The following is a 26736-nucleotide window of genomic DNA, read 5'->3' as shown; positions in this document are numbered from 1 at the left end:
CTTTTTACCTTGGGTATAATATACGTTAAAAATACCAAGCTATTTTAATTATAAACCTGGTTTTAATTCATTTCCCAAGTAAGCAAACAGACAACTAAGTCAAGTTTGCGCCTGCAAGTAGTGCGGATCACCCAGACTTGCACTACTTGCAGGCGCAAACTTGACTTGTCTGTTTGCTTACTTGGGAAATGGATTAAAACCAGGTTTATAATTAAAATAGCTTGGTATCATTAACACACACACACACACACACACACACACACACACACATATATATATATATATATATATATATATATATATATATATATATATATATATATATTACAAGTAACATGCCAGAAGTTCTAATCCTATCCTGAGCATGAATGTTTCTAAATATCTTTAAATGCTAAATTCATTTAGCATTTAAAGCTAGTAGTCCCTTTCAATAGTAGGATTCCCAAAATATGTATACCGAGCTTTCCAGTTAGCAGATTTTAAGAGCCCCAAATTGGCCTAGTTTTCATATTTCTAGGTGCTCCAAATTTTACAAGCTTGATATATTTAAAACTATTTTCCATGAAAAAAAAAAAAAAGATTAAGTGATTTAATTCTTTTATGTTTAAAATATTTTGTTGCATAATCGTAACCAATATTTATTACAAGTCTGACAAGATTGTACGAAAATAAACTACGCACTTATAAATTTATATTTATATAATTTTGCATGATTGTCAGCGCCATAACTATTTTATTCTCGATGCGATATTTCGATCGCTATTAAGGAAATAGGGAATTTAATATTCGTATTAGAAAAAAGTTGCTTATTCAATAATCGGAAATTTAATATTCTTATTTTTAACTTATATTTTTTAATATATATATATATTGCAGAAACAGGTCGTCTTATACTCCAAGTGTAAATAAAAAAATCCGTACTTCTTACATAATGTATCTATAGGGGACGTTATATGAGACGTATGTCCTATGTTCTAACAAGCTTTTGCTTTTATAATATGTTAACCTGTATATTAATATACTGATATATTTGATATATTAGGATATTAATATATTAAATATAGTTTGTAAATAAATATTAGTATTTAATAAATGTATTCATTAAGGTAAGCATGTAGTTAGTTCTACGAGGGTCGTCTGAAAGGTTCTTGGCATCGACCATAGATGGCAACACTATCGGCAAGAGATTTTTTTTCTAAGTTGGTACATTAGTTATTTGCATCCATGTGAAATTGCAAGTGGTTTATTTTATACAACTGTCTGAAGCAAAAGTGTTGTCTGCATCCCTTGAAATGGATAATATTGAGTATCGTGCGGTTATAAAATTCTTTGTAAAAGAAGGTTTAATTCCAAAAAAAATTCATTCGAAGTTCATGAAAGTTTATGGGCACTCTTCTCCTTCGTTTTCGACAATTAAGAAATGGGCTGCCGAGTTTAGAAGTGGCCGTACCAACTTTGAAGATGATCCACGTGAAGGACGTCCAAAAAGTGTAACAATACCAGAATCATTGATCAAGTGCACGCTATGGTATTGGACGACCGGCGAGTCAAAGTGCGTGAAATTGCTGAGACTATAGGCATTTCAAAAGAACGTGTAGGATACGTAGAATGATTTGAAAGGAGATAAATTTGATATGAGAGAGGACGTGAAGGAATTATCAAGGGTAGCGAAAGAAAAGGGTGACAGAGTTAGGATAGTGAGTTTGTCGCCGCGGTATGACAGAGAAGAGTTTAGAAGGAGGGCTATAATCGCAAATGACTTTATGCGCAGGTTATGCAGACGGTGTGGTCTGCAGTTTGTGATGTGTGGAGTGAGTTTGATGGGCGAAAGATTTGTACAAGATGGATGGCTTACATGTGAATGGATTTGGTGTGCGAAGACTGGAAAACGTGTTGCTGAGTGAAGTGAGACTGGATGTGCATAATCAGGGAAACTAGAACTATTAAGGAGGAGAGGAAGTGATATGCAGACATCAGCGAGGCAGTTGAGTGTAAGAATGTTTATAATGTGCCCAAGCCAGTACGAAGGACAAGAAATCAGAATGGGATAGATAGAATAACGCATCAAGATAGGGGTGGGACAAATGGATCTCAGCATTTCATGTATTCTAATGCCAGGAGTATTAGGAACAAAAAGGAAGAATGTTTGGCCTTGGTTGGCTCTTCCTGGCCACAGGTATTGGCATTAGTGAAACATGGCTGACAGAAGATGATATAGTTACTGGGATAGAATGTGTAGGGGTGACGAGTGTTATTGATGACAGCTGATGAACTGCAACCAAGGAGAATAGAAGTTGTATTGCAGGATAGTGAAAAGAGCTCATTTGAGACTATTTGGTGTGAGATTGAGACTAACGGAACAAAATGCACAGTTGGGTGCTGCTATAGACCAGGTGATGGAATAGATGGTGGTGATAGTATGCTTAGGCAAATTGATGAAATGAGTGGAAGGAAGGTAATTATTATGAGGGATTTCAACTATGGTAACATTAATTGGAAGGAGGAGAGGACACATGTGAGGAAGGAACTGGATTTTATTCAGTTACTGAGGGATAACTATCTGAGACAGCATGTATTGGAAAGTACTAGGGGTTCGAGAGTGCTTGACCTAGTAATAGCATCTGAGAATTTGACTGTAATGAATATGACCATGTTGCCACTTATTGGTGAGAGTGATCATAGGGTCTTGACCTGGGAGGTGGCAAAATGTGTGAAATTTTCGATTAAGACAGTGTACATGTGGAATTACCGTGCTGGCAAGTATGACAAGCTCAGGAGATTGATTGGTTCAGTGCCATGGCATGTAAATCTGCAAGGGCTGGATGTTGATAGGGCATGGGAAGTGGTCAAGGAGCATTTGCAGGTGGTTATGGCTAACTGTATACCCAGAGTCCGAATAGTAAATCAAGTAGGGGTTATATGGATGAATAACACCATTAAACTTGAGTTGCAACAAAATAAACAACTGTGGAAGAAATTTAAGGAGAAAGGTGACCTGCAGACACATGAACGGTATAAAGCGCAGGCAGGCAAAAGAGTAACGAATGTGGTGAGAAAAACAAAAAACGGATTATGAAAGGAAATTAGTCATGCAAGTAAAGGAGAATCCCAAACAGTTCTTTCAATATGCTGCTAGTAAAATAAAAACTGTACACGGCAGAATGATTTTAAGGAACGCCGATGGTAGTGAGGTCACTAAATCAGTTGATATAGTGGAATTACTGAGTGAGCTCGCGGGTCTGATTTAGTCCCGAAGGGGTGGAAGGAGGGAAAAATAGTTCCACTGCATAAAGGAGGATCCAAGACTACTGTTGTAAATTACCGACCGATCAGCATATCAGGAGTCGTTGTCAAGGTCTTGGAGAAAGTAGCCAAGGGAAAAATACAGGAATGGATTGATGAAAATGAGATACTGTATGGGGGACAGCATGGTTTTGTGAAGGGTAGATCATGCCTCAGTAACTTGCTCAGGTTTTATAACACAGTGACGACTGCTGAAGTGGATAAGGGTAATGGGTTTACAGTGATACTGCTGGACCTGGCTTTGACAGGATACCACTTGGAAGTCGAATCCGTAAACTGCAATATATGGGAATGAATATAGGTTGATAGATAGGAGGGTGGCTGATGGAGAGATACCAGAGAGTAGTTTACTCAGGAATAGAGTCCAAAACACGGCCTGTGACTAGTGGTGTGCCACAGGGTTCTGTTCTTAGACCACTGCTGTTCAATTTGCTCATTAACGATATAGGGAAGGATCTGAGAGGAACAGTTCATTTGTTCGCTGATGATGCTAAGTTGGGTAGGGCAATAGTGAATGCTGAAGATGTCAAAATTTTGCAGGATGATTTGGATAGATTGGAGGTGTGGGCTAAGGAGAATGGATGTCAATTTAATGTGGCAAAATGTAAGGTTATGCATTTTGGGGTGAAAAGATTGACAGCAGTATATATCACATTGGTGGAACTGTACTCCAGGAGATTGATGAGGCCAGGGACTTGGGAGTGTTGGTGGATAGGGAGTGAAGTTTAGGGGGCACATCGCAAAAGTGGCTAAATCAGCTCATCAAATCACTTGGATGCTGAAGAATACTTTGACCAGCAGAGATAAGCAAGTTATTGTTCCTCTGTATCGAGCCTTGGTAAGACCCCATCTTGATTACTGTGCCCAGATCTGGTCACCTAGGTTTCTTCTTGATGGGGAGGAGGTTGAGAGGATCCAAAGGCGAGTGACCAAGATGGCAGCAGGTCTATGGAATGAACCTTATGAAAACAGGTTGAAGATTTGTGGGTTGCAGAAATTGGTTGATAGGCGGAAAATGGGAGATATGATTGAGACATTGAAATTGCTGAAGAGATTCTATAGCATTAATTTAGAGGATATTTTTGAGAACAGGACTGGTGGTGGGAGGACTAGGGGACATCCATGGAAGCTAGGGAAGAGTGTGGTTAGTAAGGGTGTTAGAGCTGGGTTTTTACTTTTAGAATGGTGAATGAGTGGAATAAGCTGCCTGAGTCTGTTGTGGGTGCTATGACAGTGAATGAGTTCAAGACAAAGTATGATAGATACTGTGTGAATGTTGAATAGTTCTTGATATGATGTTAGGGCCTCCCTCGACGAGTCTAAGTACTCCTTGTAGTCACCCGTAGTAATAATAATAATATTTTTTTAATATATGATAATAAGAATTTATTACATATGATACATACATTACATAGTTTTGAGTACATATGATATAACATTACATACATTTGTTTACATATGAAATAACATTACTTATATTTGTTTACGTATGATACAACATTACATACATTTCTTTACATTTGATACATTCATGTATTCTGATAATAATAATAATAATAATTTTTTTTCGCAATAATAATTATAATAATTTATAACATATGATACATACATTACATACATATCATTACATATGATACTACATTACATACATTTGTTTACATGTGATATGTACATTACATGCATTTGATTACATATGATACATTTATTTTTTACTTATTATTTATTTATTATTTATTTATTTATTTATTTATTATTATTATTTTTTTATCTTGGATGAGATGAGATGTATTTTTTTTTCAGCTTTCATCCTCGAAGCTTATTTGTGAGCTTATCTGAGGATGACACCAGTTATTATATTATTTATTGGTTTATTTGCTGTGCTGGGAAGCTATGAAATCAAATCTATGTTTAATTGGCTTGATATCCACCGCAGCCGTTGATTGAGAAATTCGTACGCACGCACGCACGCACGCACGCACGCGCACACGCACACACACACACACACACACACACACACACACACACACACACACACACACACACACACACACACACACACACACACACACACACACACACACACACACACACACACACACACACACAATAACTTGAAAGGTATTAATGCGTCGCTGAACTGGAAGCCTGAACGAACATATTGTTTCATTAAGTTTGTATGGTAATTTGGGTGCGTGTTTCTTGTTCATAGTATGTCCTTAGAGCTCTTTTCAGGCTATTGTAGTTTGTAAGATTTCTGTATTCAAAAGGAAATTTGTTTATCATGTCTGGGATGTAGAAGTTTCGCGTGGGCTTTCTGTAGTGATTATTGTATTTATATGTGATATAATTAGTTGTCTTGAGGTCATGTTATACGGTATGTATTTCTGACTGTCCTGTAGTTGGTATCGAAATAATGTTTTAGCAAAGCTGCATAGTGACAGAAATGGTTTGCTGTCAGTATTTTGTGTTCTGACATTGCAGTGTATATAAAGTCATTATTGTCTCTTTGTTCCCAAAAGATCAGTTTTATCATTTTGTGCTGTAGTGACATTAATTCTATTTAGTTAGTAGTCAATAATAATAATAATAATAATAATAATAATAATAATAATAATAATAATAATAATAATAATAATAATAATAATAATAATAATGTATTTTGCAATGAATAATTGCAAATGAAAAAGCTTTGCGAAAGATGGGTGGCGGTCTTGTTCACAGCAGATCAAAAACTCACTCGCATGAAAATCTCTGAACAGTGCTTGGAACGTTTTAACAAGAATAAAACTGATTTTGTGCGTCGATTTATTACTATGAATGGGACTTGGATTCACCATTACACACCAGAATCCAAACAGCGGTCAAAACAGCAGACAGAAGCCGGTTGTTCAGCGCCAAAGAAGACAAAGACGGTTCCATCAGCAGGGAAGGTCATGACATCGGTGTTTTGGGATGCTAAAGGAATTTTGTTTATTAATTATCTTTAAAAGGGTAACACAATAACCGGGGAATATTATTCCGATCTTTTAACCAGACCAGATAAAAAAATTCGTGAGAAAAGACCCGGTTTGCAGAATAAAAAAAATCATCATCCATCAGGACAATGCACCTGCCCACAAAGGTGTTTTGGCAATGTGAAAAAGGGATCTGCACTATGTATTGTTGGAACATCCACCCTATTTTCCAGATTTGGCTCCCTCTGACTTCTGTATCTTTCCAAAACTAAAACTCTTTCTCGCTGGTTAGTTTTTCTTCGAATCAGAGGTGATTGCAGCTGTAGGGGGAAGGGGGTATTCTGCAGATCTTACTGAGAATCACTACAGGGACGGGATAATGGCACTGGAGCATAGCTAGAATAAATGCATTAGTCTTAAGGGAGATTATGTTGAAAAATAAAAATAAGTTTGAAATTATAATTCGTTTTTTTCATTGTTAGACCAAGAACTTTTCAGACCACCCTCGTATTTAAATCCTTGTCTGTAAACATAACAAACAATTTTATCGATTGTCTCGTACTGGAAGACAACGATCACAGTAACAGTAAAGAAAATACCAACTACCAACTGTGAATTCTATACGTAAATTATATTAAAATACACGTTATTTTTTAAGAAGTCAGTGGAAGTGTAAAATTTAGGGTCGTCTTTTATAGTGCGTATAACAGCACAAAACAAACACTTTGAAAAGAAAGTTTGAAAGTCGTCTTCACTGAAGACGACTTCCAATCACACGTCCAATCGCCTCGTACTCCGGCATACATGATGAATCCATATTTTTAGATATCAATAATTCAGCAGATAATGAATCATTAAAACCATTTCAAGATATAATTACCTGGCATAACAAGAGGCTGGAAAACAATCGGCTGGATCCTCTTTTTCTGATGTTTTCATTAGAGATTTTTTCCGCCTTATGTTTTCAATTTGACTAACCTGCAAACCAAGATACAATAATAATTAATTCAAGCACAGCAGAAATATAATAAGTACGCAAAAAAACACGAAACGTTATTTATATTTTAAAAAATAGATTAAATATACGTTGTGATTACTGATTAAAACGTTAGGTGTGAAAATAAAATCTGATAATGGAATTAAAGAAGAAAGAAGCCTAAAACATTTGGATTCTTTCTTGGTGTCAGTTTCTTTGGAGAGGAACTTTAATCTCTTAACCAACATTTTCGAAAAATTCATCTCGGCGAAACCCTTATTATTAAAGTCCTACTACAAATAGAAGGATTCTTTGAAGATATTGTTGATAACACATATCCAAGGTAGTTCATGCTAAAGGTTATATTTCCGGTTACTCTCTCGATCGCTTTCAAAACTTGTCATGTTTGAAAGGCAAACACCCGTTTGATATTTATGTTCGGCTAGAAAACGTCAAAAGATATTCCTTGTTTTTTGATTTTACTATCTGATAATTTAAGTTTGAGTAAATAAATTACTCTCAATGTTGCAATTCCTAAACTATTTATAGCTCTTTGAAATACAGCAACACGTTAGTCACAGTTAGATATTTAACTCATTCAAATTAATTATAGCACAGATATTCACATACCATGAACGGTCTTCAGCGTAATATGCGTAAGTGGGAAATTCGGAAATCAAAGAATAACGATAAAGGTGCATGGAGAAGGAATCTTTTCTTGTGTATGCATTCGCAAGATAGTCAGGTTTAACAAAGATAATATTAAGACCGAATGATATGGGTGTGATATTCTAGATTTCCCTGAGATTCGACATGGGGGAACCATCATCCAGTACACACCTCATTTGATCCTAATTATTATCTTTCTTTTTTTTTTTTTTTTAAACCTCACTGTCTTTCAACTGCATACTGGAAAATATTTCATTCTCCATACATTTCCAACTGTTTGATTTTTGAATTTGCTACTGTAATTATGCCACACTGAAGATGGATCACGAAACCCGTATCGGAATATCTGTACTATAATTAAAGAAAGTCTTTGGAAACTTTAAACAGTTTCTGTAAACAATTTCAGTCATTTAAACGTTCAACTGCGATGAACGCGTTACTCTATTTTAGTGATCCAGTTATCTATTCATCAAGAAATAACCTACATAATGCGAACATGTTTTTATTACAAACAAGCAATATTTAATAAATTATTATTACTGGAGAGATTTCAAAGGAGTGATTGATTTGAAGACATTAAACATCCAGGGGACCTCTTATACTAGTGAAATAGCCAAAATTATTTTTGGGCTATTTGGGCTGTGTCCTAAGAAAGCACTTCATTATCAGAATCCATTAAAATGATAACAATTAATTAATAATAGGGTTATACTGTATTCCTCTTATAATGATTTCTTATTAGTTGACCACGAAGCTATTGAAGAAATCGGACATTTTCGATTGTCCTATTCGTTCACTAACCTGATGCTGTTCTCGCAACAGCTGCATAACTGGTTGAATATAAGGCGAGTGGTCGTCTTCAGTATTAGATTTTCTTTTCATGATGGATTTAGGACCAACAGCTGAAGAAACTGGACAAAGAATGAACAGAAACAGTTTTACAACCTTCACTCCGATTTTTTTTCTCTCAATTTTAAAGAAATGTAGAAATTAAAATAAACAGAACTTCATAATTGAATAACATTCAAAACTTATTATGATTATTGAACAATATAAGAGTATGCATCACTCACAAATTTCTTTTAAAAATATTCTTTTCTTTATATGTTTTAAATGAATTGAACTCGGATTGTCATCTTTAAGCTTCCCCCCCCCCCAAGCCGCAGTTATGTGAATCTTTTGGTCCTTTCTGCGTGAAATGTTTTTAATGATCTGCTTTAATCCTTACTGCTTCCTTCTTCATCTGTCCCCTCTTTCCACTGGTTTCTAAACTAGTTCGCCCAAATGCTGTCCCCAGCCTCTGTTGCCTGATGATATCGGGTACAGATAAGTATCAAATATTTTTGTATGGTATGGCATATCTACTTATTTAATTCGGCAAACTATATGTATGCATGTGCTTAGCAGCAAAACATTTTACCGAAAAGAAAAAAAAGATTTCTAGCTATAAAATGTTCAGGAAATGCAGGTTATTCTTAACAAAGACTAACCATATTTGGATGTAAGTAAAATGCAATAAAGATTTATTACTCTTTCGTTAACTTTGGAATTCTTTGTACTCTCTCTCTATATATGCGAAAGAATATATTATTGCATCCAGAGGAATGCCTATGAGCTGCTTCCTTCCTTTTCGAGAACATTTATTAAATAAAGTAAATGCACCCTCTTCCTGCCATTTCCAGATTGTGTTTGAAATATATTTACTACTTTCTTAATCTTTCTAGCTGCGACTCTCATCTGAAGTAAACTGGAACATTTAAACTTGTATCTTCATACAGACTGAATGTGGCGAAGATCACAGTGGAACATGTCGCAACATTCTTAAAATGTGAGGACTTTCTGTGAACTTTCGAATTTTCTCCCAATACTGCATTCAAATTTTCTGCTTAGGTTCGTTAACTGGTTACTACACGGACAGAGTATTGATCCTTTCGTGCTACCCTCATTTCGGTCTTCATTTCCATGTTCACTTGCTGGATCGCCCCTATTTAAGATTCCGCTATTTTTCAGTTCATAAATCCAGGTTTCAGACATTTTAGTCCCTAGATCATATTTTCTCAGCTTCCAGATAACTTCTTTCACTTAGGCTCCCTAGATCACCTGGATTCTCGATCCTGAAACGAGGCAATCCTTAAATTGGTATCCTCCATTCAAGTTCCTTACAGATCGGTGTACACCCGATGTTCTTAAATTAAGTTCGCTGATTTTGAGCGGTTTATCTGTTATGGGATGAAAATAATCAAGAGGTATCGGGAGAGTAAATTTCCCGAGATATAGGGAAAAGTAACTCACCTTCAATTATGAAAACCATTTTTTGTTAGATAAATATTTCTCAATCCGACAAGAACTGAATTTTAAGATTTGTTTTAAGGCTACACGGAACTTTCTCTCTGCGAAATAATGCCGATATTTTTCAAAGCAGCCAGCAAAGGTTGGTCTATTGGTAGAGCCTCTGCTAAAATGGCTTATGCAAAAAGTTAAGCAAGTTTGAGCGCGGTTAGTAGCTGGAAGGAGATGAATCGTTCGATGCTGTTGGCACACGCTCCCTCGATGAGTCTTTGAACTCCCTGGAGGTGTCACATAATAATAATAATAATAATAATAATAATAATAATAATAATAATAAAGAAAATGTTCTTTCGTTTGAGTTTTCCAATACTACGAAAAGTGGACCCACTTATTAATTTGATTTGTGGACCCACAAATATTATTTGCAATTGATATTACTACCGAGCCTTCAAAGCTCAGTCGGTATAGACGAAGCACTTTGGTCGGAAAGACCTGGGATCGATTCCCATCCAAGGCATCAGGAACCTTTATCTGATCTCTTTCGATTAAAGGTAAGTTAGCTAGTCTCATACGGAGGTAGGGTTTTTTTTTCCCACCGGGTAACTCGGGTTTTTCATTCCCCAGAACAGACAAACTAGCCCCGTGAACACGCATCTACAGACATAGGACACACCAGGAGGCATAGAGCTAACCACCTTGTTCCTCGAGTTACGGTTGCGACGTCCAAGAATACTTGGGAAGGTTGTGGGCGCTTAAGTGCCTGTTAGAACCACTGATAGGATAGGATATCACTACCGAAAAAAAAAAAAAACCTTAATTCAGTTCTAATTAAAAATACTAATAAAAGTCGTTTGTTTAAAATGTTATAAAAAAGCTTTTTTATAACATTTTAAACAACTCCAGAGAGCATAAGTAGCATAAAAATTTTACGGTTTAAAATGAAGTCAGACAATTTACAAAAGTCTATGATTTCTTTTAATTTCTTCGAAAGGAAGCAGAAAACGCTTCTTTAACTTCTGACTGTTTTTGGAAATCAGCGGAATCCTTGTCTAGCTATTGCGAGTATATTTTTGCCAGTGTGCTAGAAGGAATGGGAAAACTAGATAACTATTCCTTCTAGAACGCTGGCAGAAATATACAGTATTAGAAAACATCACGTTTTCTTCAGAGATGGAATCTTCAACCAACTCCACAGCTGGCTAGAGAGGGAGAGAGAGAGAGAGAGAGAGAGAGAGAGAGTCTGCTGATCAGCGTCATGGAACTCTCACAATTGTTACACAATGTTACACAAGTGTGTATTAATATATTCCAAAGTAGAACACAAACTGCTACTTACAACTCCGACGACTAGCATATTTAGTTCCAGACGTCCTGTCCTCGGACTTCTGCGTCATTGTCATCTTCATTGGTTCGGACCATCTTCTTCTTGCATATCGATCTCCCAAATGATCGCATTCACCTTCGTTAATAGTGGTAGTGTGACGACGGCGAATAACGAACTGAAGTCGTCGGAGCCCTTCTATTAATTTAGAATCTTCAGCTTGTTGCTAAAAAATAAGTAGGATTTTCGTAATAGTTATGATTTTATATCATTTGTACTAGTAGAAAATCAAATTTTCTCAGAATTACTACTAATTGTTTATGTTGTAATAACAATTAAAAACGGAAACACTTGTATAAATTTTAATTGAAATCACAATATTCGGTCATGATTTTCAGTTAACAAACACAAAAGAATATCATTAAAAAAATCAAAATACGCTATTTTTATAAATATCAGATGTTACAGGCTTGTGAGGAGCTCGATCTGGTTAATTTGAATGGGAATCAAGCGCAAATTGTCTGTTAATTGCGTGTGCTACTGGCCGGTTTGGCTGTTTTTCGGAACAAAAAAAATCAGAATTCCAGGATTTGCCGGGATCGGCCATCCGATTTTCATGTTCACTCGAGTCTTAGACATCTCTCTATTTAAGATTCCGATACTTTGCAGTCCATAAATCTAGGTCCAGGTTTCAGACATACTGTATTAGACTTTCCCTTTACAGCTGTCTAGATCCAGATCCCTGCCAGACCATCCTTAAGTTGGTATCCCCCCCCCCCATTTAAGATCCTTAATAGATCCTGCGCACCCGTTGTTTTCGAAGGGACACTAACTCACCATCAGTATGAAAACCATTTATTTTAGAGTAATATTTCTCATCCCGACTAGCAATGAATCTTAAAACCTGTTTCAGAACCTGTTACACGGAAACTTTCGCTCTGCAAAATCTTGCGAATTTGGCGAATCCACACTGTCACTTCCGTAACTCGCCTTCAGTTGAAAAGCTGTTCATAAAGGTTCTTCTTTCTAGCCATAGTGCATCGTCGATACAGACTGAATTATGGAGGCTCATTATAGGGTGGAGTGGGATTTTACGTGTATATAGGAGACGTGGAACTGGAAAGAGATTTACAACTAATTAAATTGCTTTTAGATGCAGTTGACAAATCTCCCTGGTGGGCGATATGTCAACTGATTTGTCCACTTAATCATAGTAACCCAACGATGAAAAACTTTCCGTTCTCTTGACTTGTAAACTGGGTTTTCTTAGATAGTTTTGTTTTTGTTTAGTGAAGAAAAAAAAGTTTCCGGAAGAAAAGTGTGTGCAGGAGACTGGTAGATGATTTTCATCGTCTAGTTTTGATTCCTCTCCTCCACTCCCAAATACCCATACCATCATTCTTGTGGTGGGGTTTTATATTAACAGTTTATATTTATTTCATTATTTCTATAAAGTCTTAATCAAGCCAGTACTTCAAAAAGAGTTTAAAAAAAAAACAGTTGATCTTTTTAATTATAAGTAAGTTTTCTCATTTAAAAAAAAAGGATGTCGAAGCTATTAAAAATACCTTTCGGTTCGCAAACCAAAGAATCTTAATAATCTTCTTTGAAATTTAAAGTTTAAAGATATCAAATTCATTCTGCTTTTATATACGCGCGTGCAGTATATACAATGGCATCAAATAGTTTACAATTCATCAGTGTGCTAATAACTTTACTTGTGCAACTCTTCTTACCTTTCTCTCTTTCAGTTCTTTTGTGTTGAAAGAGTTGAGCAACATGGCGAGAAAGAGATTCAATACCATAAAATTGCCGACGATAAGAGCTGAAAGGAAGAGGACCAAGCAGAGTTGATTCTTGTCACCTGCTGCCTGCATGCACTCCCACAGTGGTTGAACCCATTCGCCGCACAGGATACGGAAGATCATGAGGACAGAGTGCCAGAAGTCAGTAAAGTTCCATCTGCAATGATATCAACATCAGTTTTGAAAACAGTTTACTATCAGTTAAATATTAAGACTATTCTCAATTGATGAAGCTAGTGAAAGAAAAAAAAAAGCACTTAATTTAATCATGTTTGTGCTTGCTCATCTCAAATCTCTATAACTCCTTGATGACAGCGAATTAGTATGGATTAGTTACGAATTAAAAAAAAAAATTAGAAAAAATTTTCAGACGCGCTTACCGGGGAACGGGTAGCGGATCGAAGTTCTGAGGAGTGTAGATATCGCTGAACAGCTGCATACCCAACACAGCAAAGATGTAGACAATGACTGCCAGTACGATCGTCATATTTCCTAAAGCTCCCACTGTACTAGCGATAATAGTAAGAAGCAGTCTCATGGTAGGCCAGGCTTGAGCTAATTTCATCACTCTAAGCTAAAGAAGGGATATAAAAAGTCGCATCTTAATAGTGGCATTTCTGTTTCTGTCACTTGGAAGCGTAACCCTAGAATAAATGCAAAAATACTTTTCATATATATATATATATATGTATATATTAATACATAGATTTAACTTAAAAAAAACGAGATAACTTATAAAGATTTTAATGAGAATAATGCAACTAGTTTCGGCTTATAACAGCCTTCCTCAGGTATTCATAAAGGAAAAGAATAGTAGTAATAAACATTGAAGTATCTAAAACAACTGGAAATTACAGGTAAAAATTGCCACACATAATTGATACATAAAAAACGTTGTATTTTTTCAAGTTGTTCTAACAGGCGTGCCATTGTTTATTGCAAGTGTGCGTGCAGGCTCACGTGAACGCCAATATTTAACAACTGCAGCATGGCTATCTGGGATGTTATAACTCAAATTGTTGTTTAAGTGGACAGGGTTCAGCAGGATTTCCCTTGATTCTACAATTTTTCTCTCAAACTCATCATCACAGCGAAAAATATTTTCTGATCTATCCCAGCAAACGGATTCATCTTTCATGAAAAACACCACAGATTTTGTTTCTCATATAAAAGATATTCCCATCAATGAAAATGACATTCTAGCAAGTTTTGACATTATATCTTTATTTACTAACATTCCTACAGACGAGGTACTTACATTATTAAAGGACAAATTATCCAAAAAAAATGTTTGCTTTATTAAAACATTGCATTCATTCTGGTTACTTCAGATATCAGGACTCCGTTTACCAACAAAAACAAGGCCTGGCAATGGGCAATCCTTTGTCCCCAGTTCTAGCTAACATCTTCCTTGAAGATTTTGAAACGAAAGCCATATCTCCCTTCTCATTTAAACCAAAAGTTTGGAAACGATATATTGATGATATTTTTATTATTTGGAATCACGGGCACACATCTCTCATAGATTTTCTTCATCATCTAAACATCCAACATCCTAATATAAAATTTACTGCTGATCTAGAAAATAATAACTCCTTACCTTTCCTAGATGGCATGCTTACACGATGCTCTGAAAGATTATAAATCTCTATATACAGAAAACCTACTCATACCAATAGATATCTGCATAATCTTTCTCATCATTTTCCACCACAAAAACTTGGAACTATATCTACCTTAGGACACAGAGCACGCTCTCTCTTGAATGAACCAGATGAACTACAAAAAAAAAAAAAAAAAAAAAAAAAAAACACCTCACTCTATCTTTAAACAAAATCTCTGAAAAAACGATTAAGAAATTTCTTCTGGATCCTGCTAGGCAGTGCACAACAGAAACTATTAATTTTAAAGGTAGCATCCCCATTCCATACATTAGTACAGTCTCTAAAAAATTAGCTAAAGTCCTTAAAAAATATAATATCAGGACGTTCTTCACCACACTTCCTAAAATCCGTTCTCTAATTAGCCATCCAAAGCCTAATCATCACTACCTAAAATATCCAGGTATATATAAATTATGGTGCGATTACAATATCCCTTATTTCGGACAAACTAACAAATCTGTTGAGCAACGTATAGAAGAGCATAAAAGAGACATCTCTTATAAAAGATCTCATGCAACTGCATTATCCAGTCATGTTCTTTTTTCAAATAATCCTAATGATGATCAACAAAGCCACCCCGTTTGCTGGGATAGATCAGAAAATATTTTTCGCTCTGATGATGAGTTTGAGAGAAAAATTATAGAATCAAGGGAAATCCTTCTGAATCCTGTCCACTTAAACAACAATATGAGTTATAACATCCCAGATAGCCATGCTGCAGTTATTCAATATTGGCGTTCACGTGAGCCTGCACGCACACTTACAATAAACAATGGCACGCCTGTTAGAACAACTTGAAAAAATACGTTTTTTATGTATCAGTTATGTGTGGCAATTTTTACCTGTAATTTCCAGTTGTTTTAGATATTTCAATGTTTATTACTATCCTTTTCCTTTATGAATACCTGAGGAAGGCTGTTATAAGCCGAAACTAGTTGTATTATTCTCATTAAAATCTTTATAAGTTATCTCGGTTTTTTAAGTCATTAAATCTATGTTTTAAAATGTATCACAACAACCGAGTAAAAGCCTATGATCACACACACACACACACACACACACACACACACACACACACACACACACACACACACACACACACACACACACACACACACACACACACACACACGCACGCACAATTAAAAAAATTGATTAATGTTTTTAAATGGTTCTTTTTATTAGAAATGCAAAAATCAATATTTTTACTTTATAGATTTGAACTTAATAATAATTCTACTGAAATTGAGAATATAAAAAAAAATTTTTTTTTTCCAGTGTTTGAATATGTGCCAACTAATTCTAGTACTACCTAATTTACTTGGCACATCGTATGGAAGCATTCTAAAATGTCAATGATCGTTATGTTATTCTAGTCTTCGAGCTCTTAATCAAAACTTTATTAAGCACATGACACTTGAATATTCGTAATTCCTTGAAATATTTTCCATAAATTCATCTAAGATGAATATTCATTTTGATTTTTTTTATTAAAGATAAATGATTGTCCATATAGCAGCATATGCTTATATGGCGTAAGCACATACTGCCGCATCAAAAACTTGACCGAATAATTAATAAATGCATTCGTTTACCACTTTTTTATTAAACAAATTATAGCACGCGTGGATGTTACATCATCACAAAGTTCGCCAACATACGGCATAGCACGATTCGAATATTCCTGTGATTAACTGTTTAACAAGATTTAATGCAAATAAGGAAAAATATTCCGTCTTCAAATTTTCTTTACACATTTTTCTTGTCTTCGTGTTTCTGTTCTGCGTTTAAGGAGGACAACTTCTGGTATCATGCCTGAATAATTACTTTAATCAATAATTATTAAATTAGTAGTTACTGTTCAGTTAACTTTTAAGTATGTATTTAGCAAAATAAAATAAAATACAATTAAAAATAATAAATTAAAAAATACCCTCTTTGATGCTTTTTCCCCTCAAAGGGAAGAGATGGGACTCTTTTAGCCCTAAACTTTGTGGAAATCAGGCAGCCGGTCTTCATCCTTAGTCGTCACCGATAGTTGAGTTCATGGCCACCGGAGATTTTTAAGGACTTCGAGACCAGCGCACATGGCAGATAAATGCCGTTATCTTGTATCGTAAATTCCAAATGTTATATTATTGTCTAAAATATTGTGAGTTTTGAGATCGTTTTTTCTCATTTTCCACTTTAAAACCTTTCTTGACTACATCGAATGGTGGACAAAAAACTTGACATTCCATTCTATATATATATATATATATATATATATATATATATATATAAAGGCAGGCTGATAAGCAAAGTGCACTTTAAAATATGATGGCAAGGTTACAAGCAGTACAGCCGAAATTACCTCTAAGAAACATTATCGCACATGCATGTGTAATTAACCTAATTAATACTGTTCTTTCCGTTAAGCAATGTAATTGATTCGAACAAACAAACAAAAAAAAACTGTTAGTAGCAGTAGTTTGCAACAGTCATATTTGTATACTACATATATTGTTCGTGTATTCCCGAAGTGGAGAGTTAACGTTTCCCTAGTAATTTTTTTTCCTCCCCTCCATGTAAATTATTGAAAAGAAAAATTAACGTATATTTTTACTTTTCTAAATGAGTTCTCAGGGATTTATTTTAGATATGCCATGAACATCAACATATTTGTGATATATAAGAAGGATACGCGCGCGCGTCTGTGTGTGTGAGTGTGTTCTCTAACTGGTTTTCTTGCTTGCAGGATGTGTCATTCTCTGACCATTACAGTTTGATCAGAGAGTCCTGTAGTTTCATATGTCTGACGTAACATCGGAACGTTTATTGTATGTTTCACAGATATAAAAAAAAGCAGATTTCGTGGGCTACTTGAGAGTTCAACATATATGTTCTTGTTTTTTTTTTTTTTAATGTTGAGCCCGTATATGAGTAGTGGGTTGGAAAAGGAGAAACTTGTTTACATTTGATTTAAAAGTGTGTATATTGTATTCCTTAGCTGGGAGGATTTGTGATTTGCATAAGCTTAATAGTTGTTCAGAGGTGAAGTAACCTCTTGAGCGAAAGAGAAGTCCTAGTTTTTTTTAGAAGCTGAGGACGCAATGATTGTGATGTGTTTATGCCAGGAGAGGCTTGATGGCAAGGTATAATTCCAAGAAGAGAGATCTCATCTCGTCTAGAAATTCGAATGTTATCAAAAATAATACTGGGAGAAAATGGTTCCTTTTTGTGAGAAATAAGACAGAACTCAGTTTTAGTAGCATTGAAATTGATGAGGTTATCTGAGTCTCATTGAAGATCAGAACTGAAGGCAGTGGTCAGCTGAAGTAGGTCATTGATATATAGAAGGAAGAGCGTTGGTGAGAGAACAGAATCTTGTAGAACCCGGCATTAGTTCAATGGTGAGAGGATAAGGAACCGTCTATCATCACACATAATATGCGTCCAGACAGAAAGCTGGTTGATTCACTTTGTGGTATCTGATTTATCATGAATGCATGACATACTTTTTTTTAGCATATTGGAGTCAAGCACATTATTTGTCTAATGTGGTAGATATTTTCCGCAGTGTAGACGCTACACCGTGAAAGATTATTTATCTTGATCGTTTTTGTAGTCGCATGCCGCAAAGATGTAGCAGGAAGCTAATTTATGGAAATTTTGATGCTTACGTGGACATTTCTCATTTCTGTTGAGTTTAACACAATGTTAAAGCTGTTTTCAAAGACCTGTCGAATAAGAGCTGAAAGTTACTTTGTGTTTTATTAAATATTCCGTAAAATTTCTCTCTCTCTCTCTCTCTCTCTCTCTCACACACACACACACACACACACACACACACACACACACACACACACACACACACACACACACACACACACACACACACACACACACACACACACACACACACACACACACACACACACACACACACACACACACACACACACACACACACACACACACACACACACACAGCACATCTAAAATAAACCTTGAGAACTCATTTAGAAAAGTAAAAATATACGTTAATTTTTCTTTTCAATAATTTACATGGAGGGGGGAAAAGAATAATTATTTTTAAAAAATAATGCTCTGTTTAGAAAATAAAGAGTATGAAATGCTTAACTATCCAATTATCGAAGTATATAAAGGATATAATACATTCAAAATTGCTGTTAAAATTTCGCTACTCACCAGTCGGAATGTTCTCAGTACTGAAAGTCCGGCAGCGGTCTCGAAGCTGAGGTCCATGACACTAACTGCTACTACAACCAAGTCGAAGATGTTCCAGCGACTATGGAAATAGCTCTTGCCTAAGGCTATTAGCTTCACAATAGCTTCGAGAGCAAATATGGATGTAAAAACCTAAACAACAACAATGACAAAAACTCGATTATACCGACTTTTCAAACCCTCACATGAACGCATTAAAAGAGAAGAATTTCCAGCCAATATCAATGTAATCATGTTACTTACTTGGCAGTGGAACTGGGAAATGATTCACTCGACCAACCAGTCTGATTGCTCGAGTAACTAATATCACTGCTTTTCCATCTTCACCCTGCGAATTCAACCCCCACACCCCACCCCGTGATGTCCTTAAGTAGTAGATGATTTCCATCCGCTTCCATACTTATTGAAGTCCTGAAGCCATTTGAAGTACCAGTTTCACTATGACCAGTATTTCTTGTTATCTGTCAAACGACCACAAAAAAATTGCACAACTGGAAACGTGACCACGTGGAGGTGAGCAGTATTTTGTCCGAGGTTTGGATTTGTATAATGCCTTTGCTGCATGATATGTCGTCATAACTGTAATAGCCACAGCGTTACAGCTTGGAGGGTTCTAAACCACTTGGGACTCACAGTCCTGATCTTGCGAAGAGTGATTTCCGTCTCTTTGGACAATTAAATTACCTGGCCAGTAAGACTTGAAACGGCTGAGAAGCAATATGCTATGGTTAAAGACACTCATGAAATTGCTTCTACGCTGTGTGAGCTGCCTAAGTATAATGATATAATCGAATATTGAATATTTGAATAAATTGTAAATATAAGCGGTGCTATAAAAATTCAGATTTTATTTTATTTTTTCTCTCTTTAAGATAATAATATTTATTTACTGTTTCCTTTTCCTTTGAAGTAGTCCTCTTGACACAAAAAATCGTATTCATGCCAATTATTGAAACGTTTGCAATTCTGTGTTTTGAATTCAGCAATAGACCTTGCGGTTTTTTTTTCTTTATCCATATATCACCAAATTGTCTTTCTCTATTGCCGACTCAAGCTTCTGCTACTTAATCACTAATGATATATACTTTGATATATTTGTATCATCGCCTTATTTTATCTTTAAAAAAACACCTCTAAAGGTTCTTTTCGTTTTAGACGAAATTCGAAGTCATTTCTTTCCAAAAAGGCTAGGCAATTTGGTCTACGTGGGGTTACGGCCAAAACAGTAACATACACTGACTATGAAGCAGTGTATGTTATCTATTAATTGTATATGTTCTTCTGGCCTATTTACCTGTTTTGCGGGACAAAAAACTAGACTTTCCGGAAAGAAAATCCATCCCGATGGCAAACGGGGACACAGTTTAATAGGGAGAAGTGAGTACTTAATAAACACTGTCATATCCCCAAATATATAAAACTGTGAAATCCATTGACAATTAATGAAGCATGAAATGTAATTGTAAATTAGAATTTATGAAAAATGTATTCATAATTGCATTTATATTCCCTAATATACATTTGAAGTGCATATAGAAAGTTTCCTCTATCCTACATACAAAATATTACTGTAATTTGGTAAGATTGGTAATTTTGGTAAGATGAAATATGGTCAGTTACGTGTGGAAATTTCCCTAGATAAATTTATTGGGGAATGATGATTAACATGGAAAAACACTTACCAAGTTTCCAAGTCGTAATGCTCTTTCTATCTGATAAGACATGAGGTGATGTTCTAATGCTAAAAATGCTGTGTTCATGACTATGCAAATCGTAATACCGAGATCAAAGAGAGGGTCCTTCACAGCTTTCTTGAGAAGATGTTGGGAACGTTGACATGCATTTAAAAGAATGACTCCAAAAGAATAACAAGCATTAAGACATCGATCTGCGAATGTAATTAAAAGAATGAAGAATTAATTCTATATTTGGATAAAGATTGTTATAAAAATTAAGTTTCAAACATTGTAATTATAAATTAAGCAACTTAAAAGATATGAAATTTACAGACATTAACTTAAAAAGAGAAATTGATATATTTTTTAAATATAATATTATTATTGTTTTTTGTAATCTTGCACCAGTTTTTTCTGCTTTCATGGTCAATAGTTCAGTGTTTGATTCCAAAAATTCAAAGTGAATATACATACATGCATACAACCAGTCCTACCCTATCCTGCCTTCCTTTATGTCTAGCACTCAATAGCTTTTACAATCAATTTGATTTAGTTTCTTATAAAGCTACTTATAGAGCGGTTAAACCTATCTTCCCAGCTTATTGTGTAATATCGATATATGCGCTCTCTTACTAACGTGTTCGTTTTCCAGGATCATAATTTAATTTCCAGAGGCAAAATTCAAAACCTTCTTGATTTTCGCCCCTTGGGACTATACTATTTTTCATGTAAACGCAAACGTTTTCTGTACTGCATAGATTGATGCGCTTACAATATTATTTTATGACAATTCCCCAAGTGTTCATGAAATAAAAGCTCACATCTTTTAAGGCAGTAGATGTTTAGAAGGTAGTAGATAGTTACTTAAATATAAAGAGCCAATAGGCTTCATTTCAGCGATGTAAACATTATTCAAATTAAGGGGATATTAAATCCCACATTGTTTTAAAACCGAATAAGAAACTCAAAGATTGGAATCAGAGAGTTTCATGCCGAATATAGTAAACTATAAAAGTATCGGCGATTACTAGCGTGAGCTAATGCAAGTAGTCCTAGTACGTAGTACAATCTTAGGCAACTCATTGCAAAGGTGGGGAAAGTTCTGATCGCTAATCTTGGTATTTTCCATAATGTAAAAACACATTTCCTAGGAAATGTATGCTGTTATTACATTATGGTGGGAGGTCACTATCCAGACCGGTTTCAGCCTTTTTTGAGGCTTCATCAGTGAGTAGCTAGACCAAATAAATACCAAAGGGTATAGCGAAAAGAACTTACATACTCTGCTATACGAGTTGTCAAACAAGTGCAACCATTAAGTTACTTAAATATAAAGTAGTAGATAGTTTATTTTATATTTAATTTCTATTATGATTTTGAAAGGGAGGGAGGGAACTAATTTATACATAATTATTTAAATTGGATTTAAACAAGTGTGGACATGTAGACAATGATACGTTTTGTTATCCTGTTCCTGCATAGTGATATAATGTTATCGAAGAATTTTTTGGTTTGCCCTAGTTTTGTCATTATAATGGTCGTATTGGAACCAAATTGAAATGACTCAATAAATTTTAATAAAGATCCTGAATTGTGTGAAAGATGATTTCATCGCTCGGTATAAAGAAATAAAAGAAAAAAATTTTCATCGCTCGGTATAAATAAAAGAAATAAATTAATAAAATAAAATAAAGTTATTAAATTTCATCTATCTATAGGAAAATTATTGTTATCACTCTCAATCGCTTGGCCAATAAAACTTTTTTTGACAATAATAATAATAAAACAACAACAACAATAATAATAATAAAAATAATAAGAATTTTTGTTGTATTAATTTTGATTTATGATTGAGATGTAATGTTGCATCCTCGAAACTTTTTAATGAGCTTATCTGAGGATGACACCGGTTAGATATATTTATTTATTTTTTATTGATTTGATTGCTGTGTTGGAAGTAGGCTGATGTTTGGGAGGTCAAATGAATGATCTGAAAGGGCTGATCAAAGTGAAATTGCCGGTATGTTCTGGTGTTATTGCGATTGTCTTGGTGGTTCACATTCATTTTTATTGTGGTCTTCTTTTTGAACAAATTAGGAGATTTTTTTCACGGTGGCAGCCTTTCTATGTCTTCTGAGCTTTTAATTTGTATCGGTTTTGAAGTTTGTGACTTCCTCAAGAATATCTTGGCATCTCTGATCCACAAAAATTGGTAATTTTTTCTGTTTTTGCTATTCTTGCTTGGTACAACAGATTCTGGTTGAACGGCGTTAAATATTTGGATAGGAAGATTGGTGTGTTGTCTTGCAATGCATTCAAGTCCTTGGCAACTGGTTTTTTCTGTCTGCTGGCTTTTATGAGATTGTCTCTTGTGGACTTGCTTGTAAGATGAACTATGACTGGTGCAGGTCGTGGCAAGCCTTGTTTTTTGTTCTTCCTAGGAATCCGATTTACGGTCTGAATGTCGTTAAGCTGTAGGGGTATGTCAATTTCATGGCCTAATTTGAAAACTACGTCTCTGAGGTTTTCTGTAGGTGTAGTTTCAGGCAGACCATTTATGATGAGATCTTCTTTATGCTGTTGCTGATTTAAGCATTAGTATTGTAGTTTTAGAGAATGAAGTTCTTGATGGAGTTCGGATGTTTCTTTCATCAAATTGTGTTGCCTACCATAATGTATTAATGCTGATTTTTATGTCTTTAACCATTTGCAACACTTCTATCACTGCTAAATTATTTTTAACCAAATCTTCATATTCGCTAGATTTTTTTATTATTTGTTCGTTCTGTTTGTCGAAGAGTTCTTCCACTATAAAAGCCAGCTTCTACCAAGCTGGCTTTTATAGTCTCTAGACCGTTTTCTATTAGTATATTTAAAGAGTTGAAATTATAGGACTCACCTACATTTTTTTTGTCTGTTCAGTTCGTCATCTGATGTTGCCTCCGGTATAATCGGCTGCATCATTAGTGGTGCCTTAGGTGCGTTTCTTTGTTCCTCCTGCAGATCACACACTTCCATTCCTCGCGTGTTGCATTGGTTTTACGTTGCCAGGTTGTTTCTGAAAAGCCGCCACATTTTAAGTGTAGAATTCTACTGCATTTTGTACAGGTTATTTGATTTCCGTCGGACGATAAATCCTCCAGGCATTTGATACACTTCATGACTCACCTTTCTTCCCTTGAGAAATTGTGGCGTGATTGTAAAGATTGCGACGTCCTTTGTTCTTCGCTCGTTGTTGACCATGGTCCTCTCTGTTCACTTTTCAACACTTCAAAATTTGGTTTCTTCTTAGCCGATTTCGGTGAATTTTATATCACTGTCTTCAGCATGACTGTTAGAGTTACTTGAGAACACTTTGAAATTAAAAACAGGAGTTGGAACTACTTTAAAGCTATAAAAAACGGGGACAGCGGTATCACCGTGCGCCCATTCGTATGCCTACACAGCACCCTCTAATAATAATAATAATAATAATAATAATAATAATAATAATAATAATAATAATAATAATAATAATAAAAGAATGATTCATCAACTAGTCTAGGACCAATAATTGGTGATATTCCTGTCGTCTAGTAAGCTCTGATCACTATTCTTAGTATTTTCCATAATGTAAAGCACATCTCACTAAGAGATGTATACTGCAATACATTATGGGTGGGGTCACTACCCAGACCGGTTTCAACCTTTTTTGAGGTCTCCTCAGTGAGTAGCTAGACCCTAAATACCAAGGTTTTAGTAATACAGAGCCTTATCAACTTTACCTATACAAGTTGCTAAAAGGTGTTTTTATTTTGAATAAGAATCTCTGGAGGAGATATGGATGTAAATAATATTTTTTTAATGAGTTGCCCCGGTGTTGCACCACCATTAGACTTGAACGCAAACTTAACTGTTTGCTTACTTGGGAATAGGAGTAAAATAACCAAGTTTATAAAATTACTTGGTAACCCTAATATACATTATTCCCAAGGTAAAAAAACTTATTTACATCTAAATCTCCTCCAGAGATTCTTATTCAAAATAAAAACATCTTGCAGCAACTTGTATAGGTAAAGTTGATAAGGCATTGTATTACTAAAACCTTGGTATGGTTGGAATTCTGGTGTTGAATAGACCGTGAGATGCGGTGATTAATACCCTTGAAGGGTAATGGATGGCAATGCTGTAGCCAATGAAGTTTTAACTGAGGCTCGGTTATTGCTGTTACCTCCTGCCATGATCAGAGCTTTAATAGCTCAATAACACCTTATCCCTACACTGCCCTCTACAGATAACGGGGAACATGAAAAGCATTCTTGCTTTTCCCCTTTAAGCCAGTCCTTATATAAGGACTATAAGAACCTTGGTATTTAGGGTCTAGCTACTCACTAAGGAGACCTCAAAAAAGGTTGAAACCGGTCTGGGTAGTGACCCCACCCATAATGCATTGCAGTATACATCTCTTAGTGAGATGTGCTTTACATTATGGAAAATACTAAGAATAGTGATCAGAGCTTTATCCACCTTTACAATGAGTTGCCCTAGTGTTGCACCACCTTTAGACTTGAACTACATTCAGGCACCAACTTAACTGTTTGCTTACTTGGAATTAGGAGTAAAATAACCAAGTTTATAAAATTACTTGGTAACCCTTATATATATATATATGTATATATATAGGAAAGCCATGGACAGAGAGTGTTGGAGTAATCTTGGACAGGCCTTCATCCAGCAGTGGATCGATAATGGCTGATGATGATGATGATATAAATAATATTCACCCAAGCTTGATTTGCTTCCTCAGCCTTAAGTAAAAGGCTGGTTATAATCCACTAATTCGAGCCCTACCCCAAGGGCCTATGAGTTGTGGAAATATCTTCTGAATATGAATGCTGTGCCGCAAGAGGCCTTTTGCAACTGTCCGGTTTTTAATACATTTAACTCGAGTGCTTCTAAATGTTTTTTCAGTGTTTTGGGGATGGAGCCGAAAGCACTGGCTGATATTCGATAAATTGAATACTCTTGTTTTCACCTTTTTCAATCACTGTTATATCGGGTGTATTACATTCCAAGCATTAGTTTGTCTGGATTTTGAAATCCCAGAGTATTTTAGTTTTTTCATCAACTTTTGGTCAACTTTATGCTTCCAATAGTTTTGAGATGCTTTAAACCCGTACGTTTTACATAAATGCCAGTGAATTATCTTAGCCACATTACCGCGCCTTTTACGGTTTAGCCACATTACTCAGTTTGTGCGATTTTGTTGCACCCACTTATAATGTGGTCTACAGTTTCTTCCTTCTCCTTGCACAATCTGCATTTACCGTCTTCTTGAATTTTTTTGTATTTTTGCCTTCATAACATTGGTTTTAATGGCCTCTCCTTGTGCTGCAAAAATTACCGATTCTGTTTCTTTCTTTAGTGCTCCATTTCTCCACCATTGGCAGGTCAAGTTGCTGTCCTCTATGCCGTGAAGGTATTTTCCATGCAATGCTTTATTTTTCCATCTTTCGGTTCTCACTTTTACTTGGTCGGTCTTGTACTCCAATTTGTCTCCATGGGTTTAAATAAATCCTCTTTTCTTACCTCAATTAGAAATTTTTCCATTGTTTGCTGCAGATAATCACTCAGATTTCGTTTTTTCTTCTTCAACAATTTGCTTTACTTGTAGCAATCCTCTGCTCCTTTTTTATGTGATTGATAGAGTCTATCAATGTCACTGCGAGGATTAAGGGCATGGTGCATTGTCATTAATTTTCGAATTTTTCGGTTTATATATATATATATATATAATATTATATATATATATATATATATATATATAATATTATATATATATAATATATATATATAATAAGTTCTGATAG

At 35.3% G+C, this 26736-nt stretch overlaps 1 protein-coding gene across 1 annotated transcript in view; it reads right to left on the bottom strand.

Annotated features, from left to right (window-relative positions):
• The window catches only part of LOC150108570 (sodium channel protein 1 brain-like), an 85708-nt gene that overhangs the window by 26089 nt on the left and 32883 nt on the right, over positions 1-26736 (bottom strand). Inside the window, exons 12-18 of the mRNA XM_090416012.1 lie at positions 20894-21099; positions 19173-19343; positions 13698-13891; positions 13249-13474; positions 11528-11738; positions 8704-8813; positions 7138-7235 (exon numbers count right to left, since the gene is read on the bottom strand). Of these exons, the coding sequence (XP_090272138.1) occupies positions 7138-7235; positions 8704-8813; positions 11528-11738; positions 13249-13474; positions 13698-13891; positions 19173-19343; positions 20894-21099 (1216 nt within the window). The remainder of the gene's footprint in view (positions 1-7137; positions 7236-8703; positions 8814-11527; positions 11739-13248; positions 13475-13697; positions 13892-19172; positions 19344-20893; positions 21100-26736) is intronic.

Source organism: Typopeltis vanoorti, chromosome 3 (assembly GCF_054136105.1).
Source record: "Typopeltis vanoorti isolate ZY-2024b chromosome 3, IOZ_Tvanoo_1.0, whole genome shotgun sequence".
NCBI classification, from domain to species: domain Eukaryota; kingdom Metazoa; phylum Arthropoda; class Arachnida; order Uropygi; family Thelyphonidae; genus Typopeltis; species Typopeltis vanoorti.
This window is presented reverse-complemented; position numbering and strand designations above follow the sequence as displayed.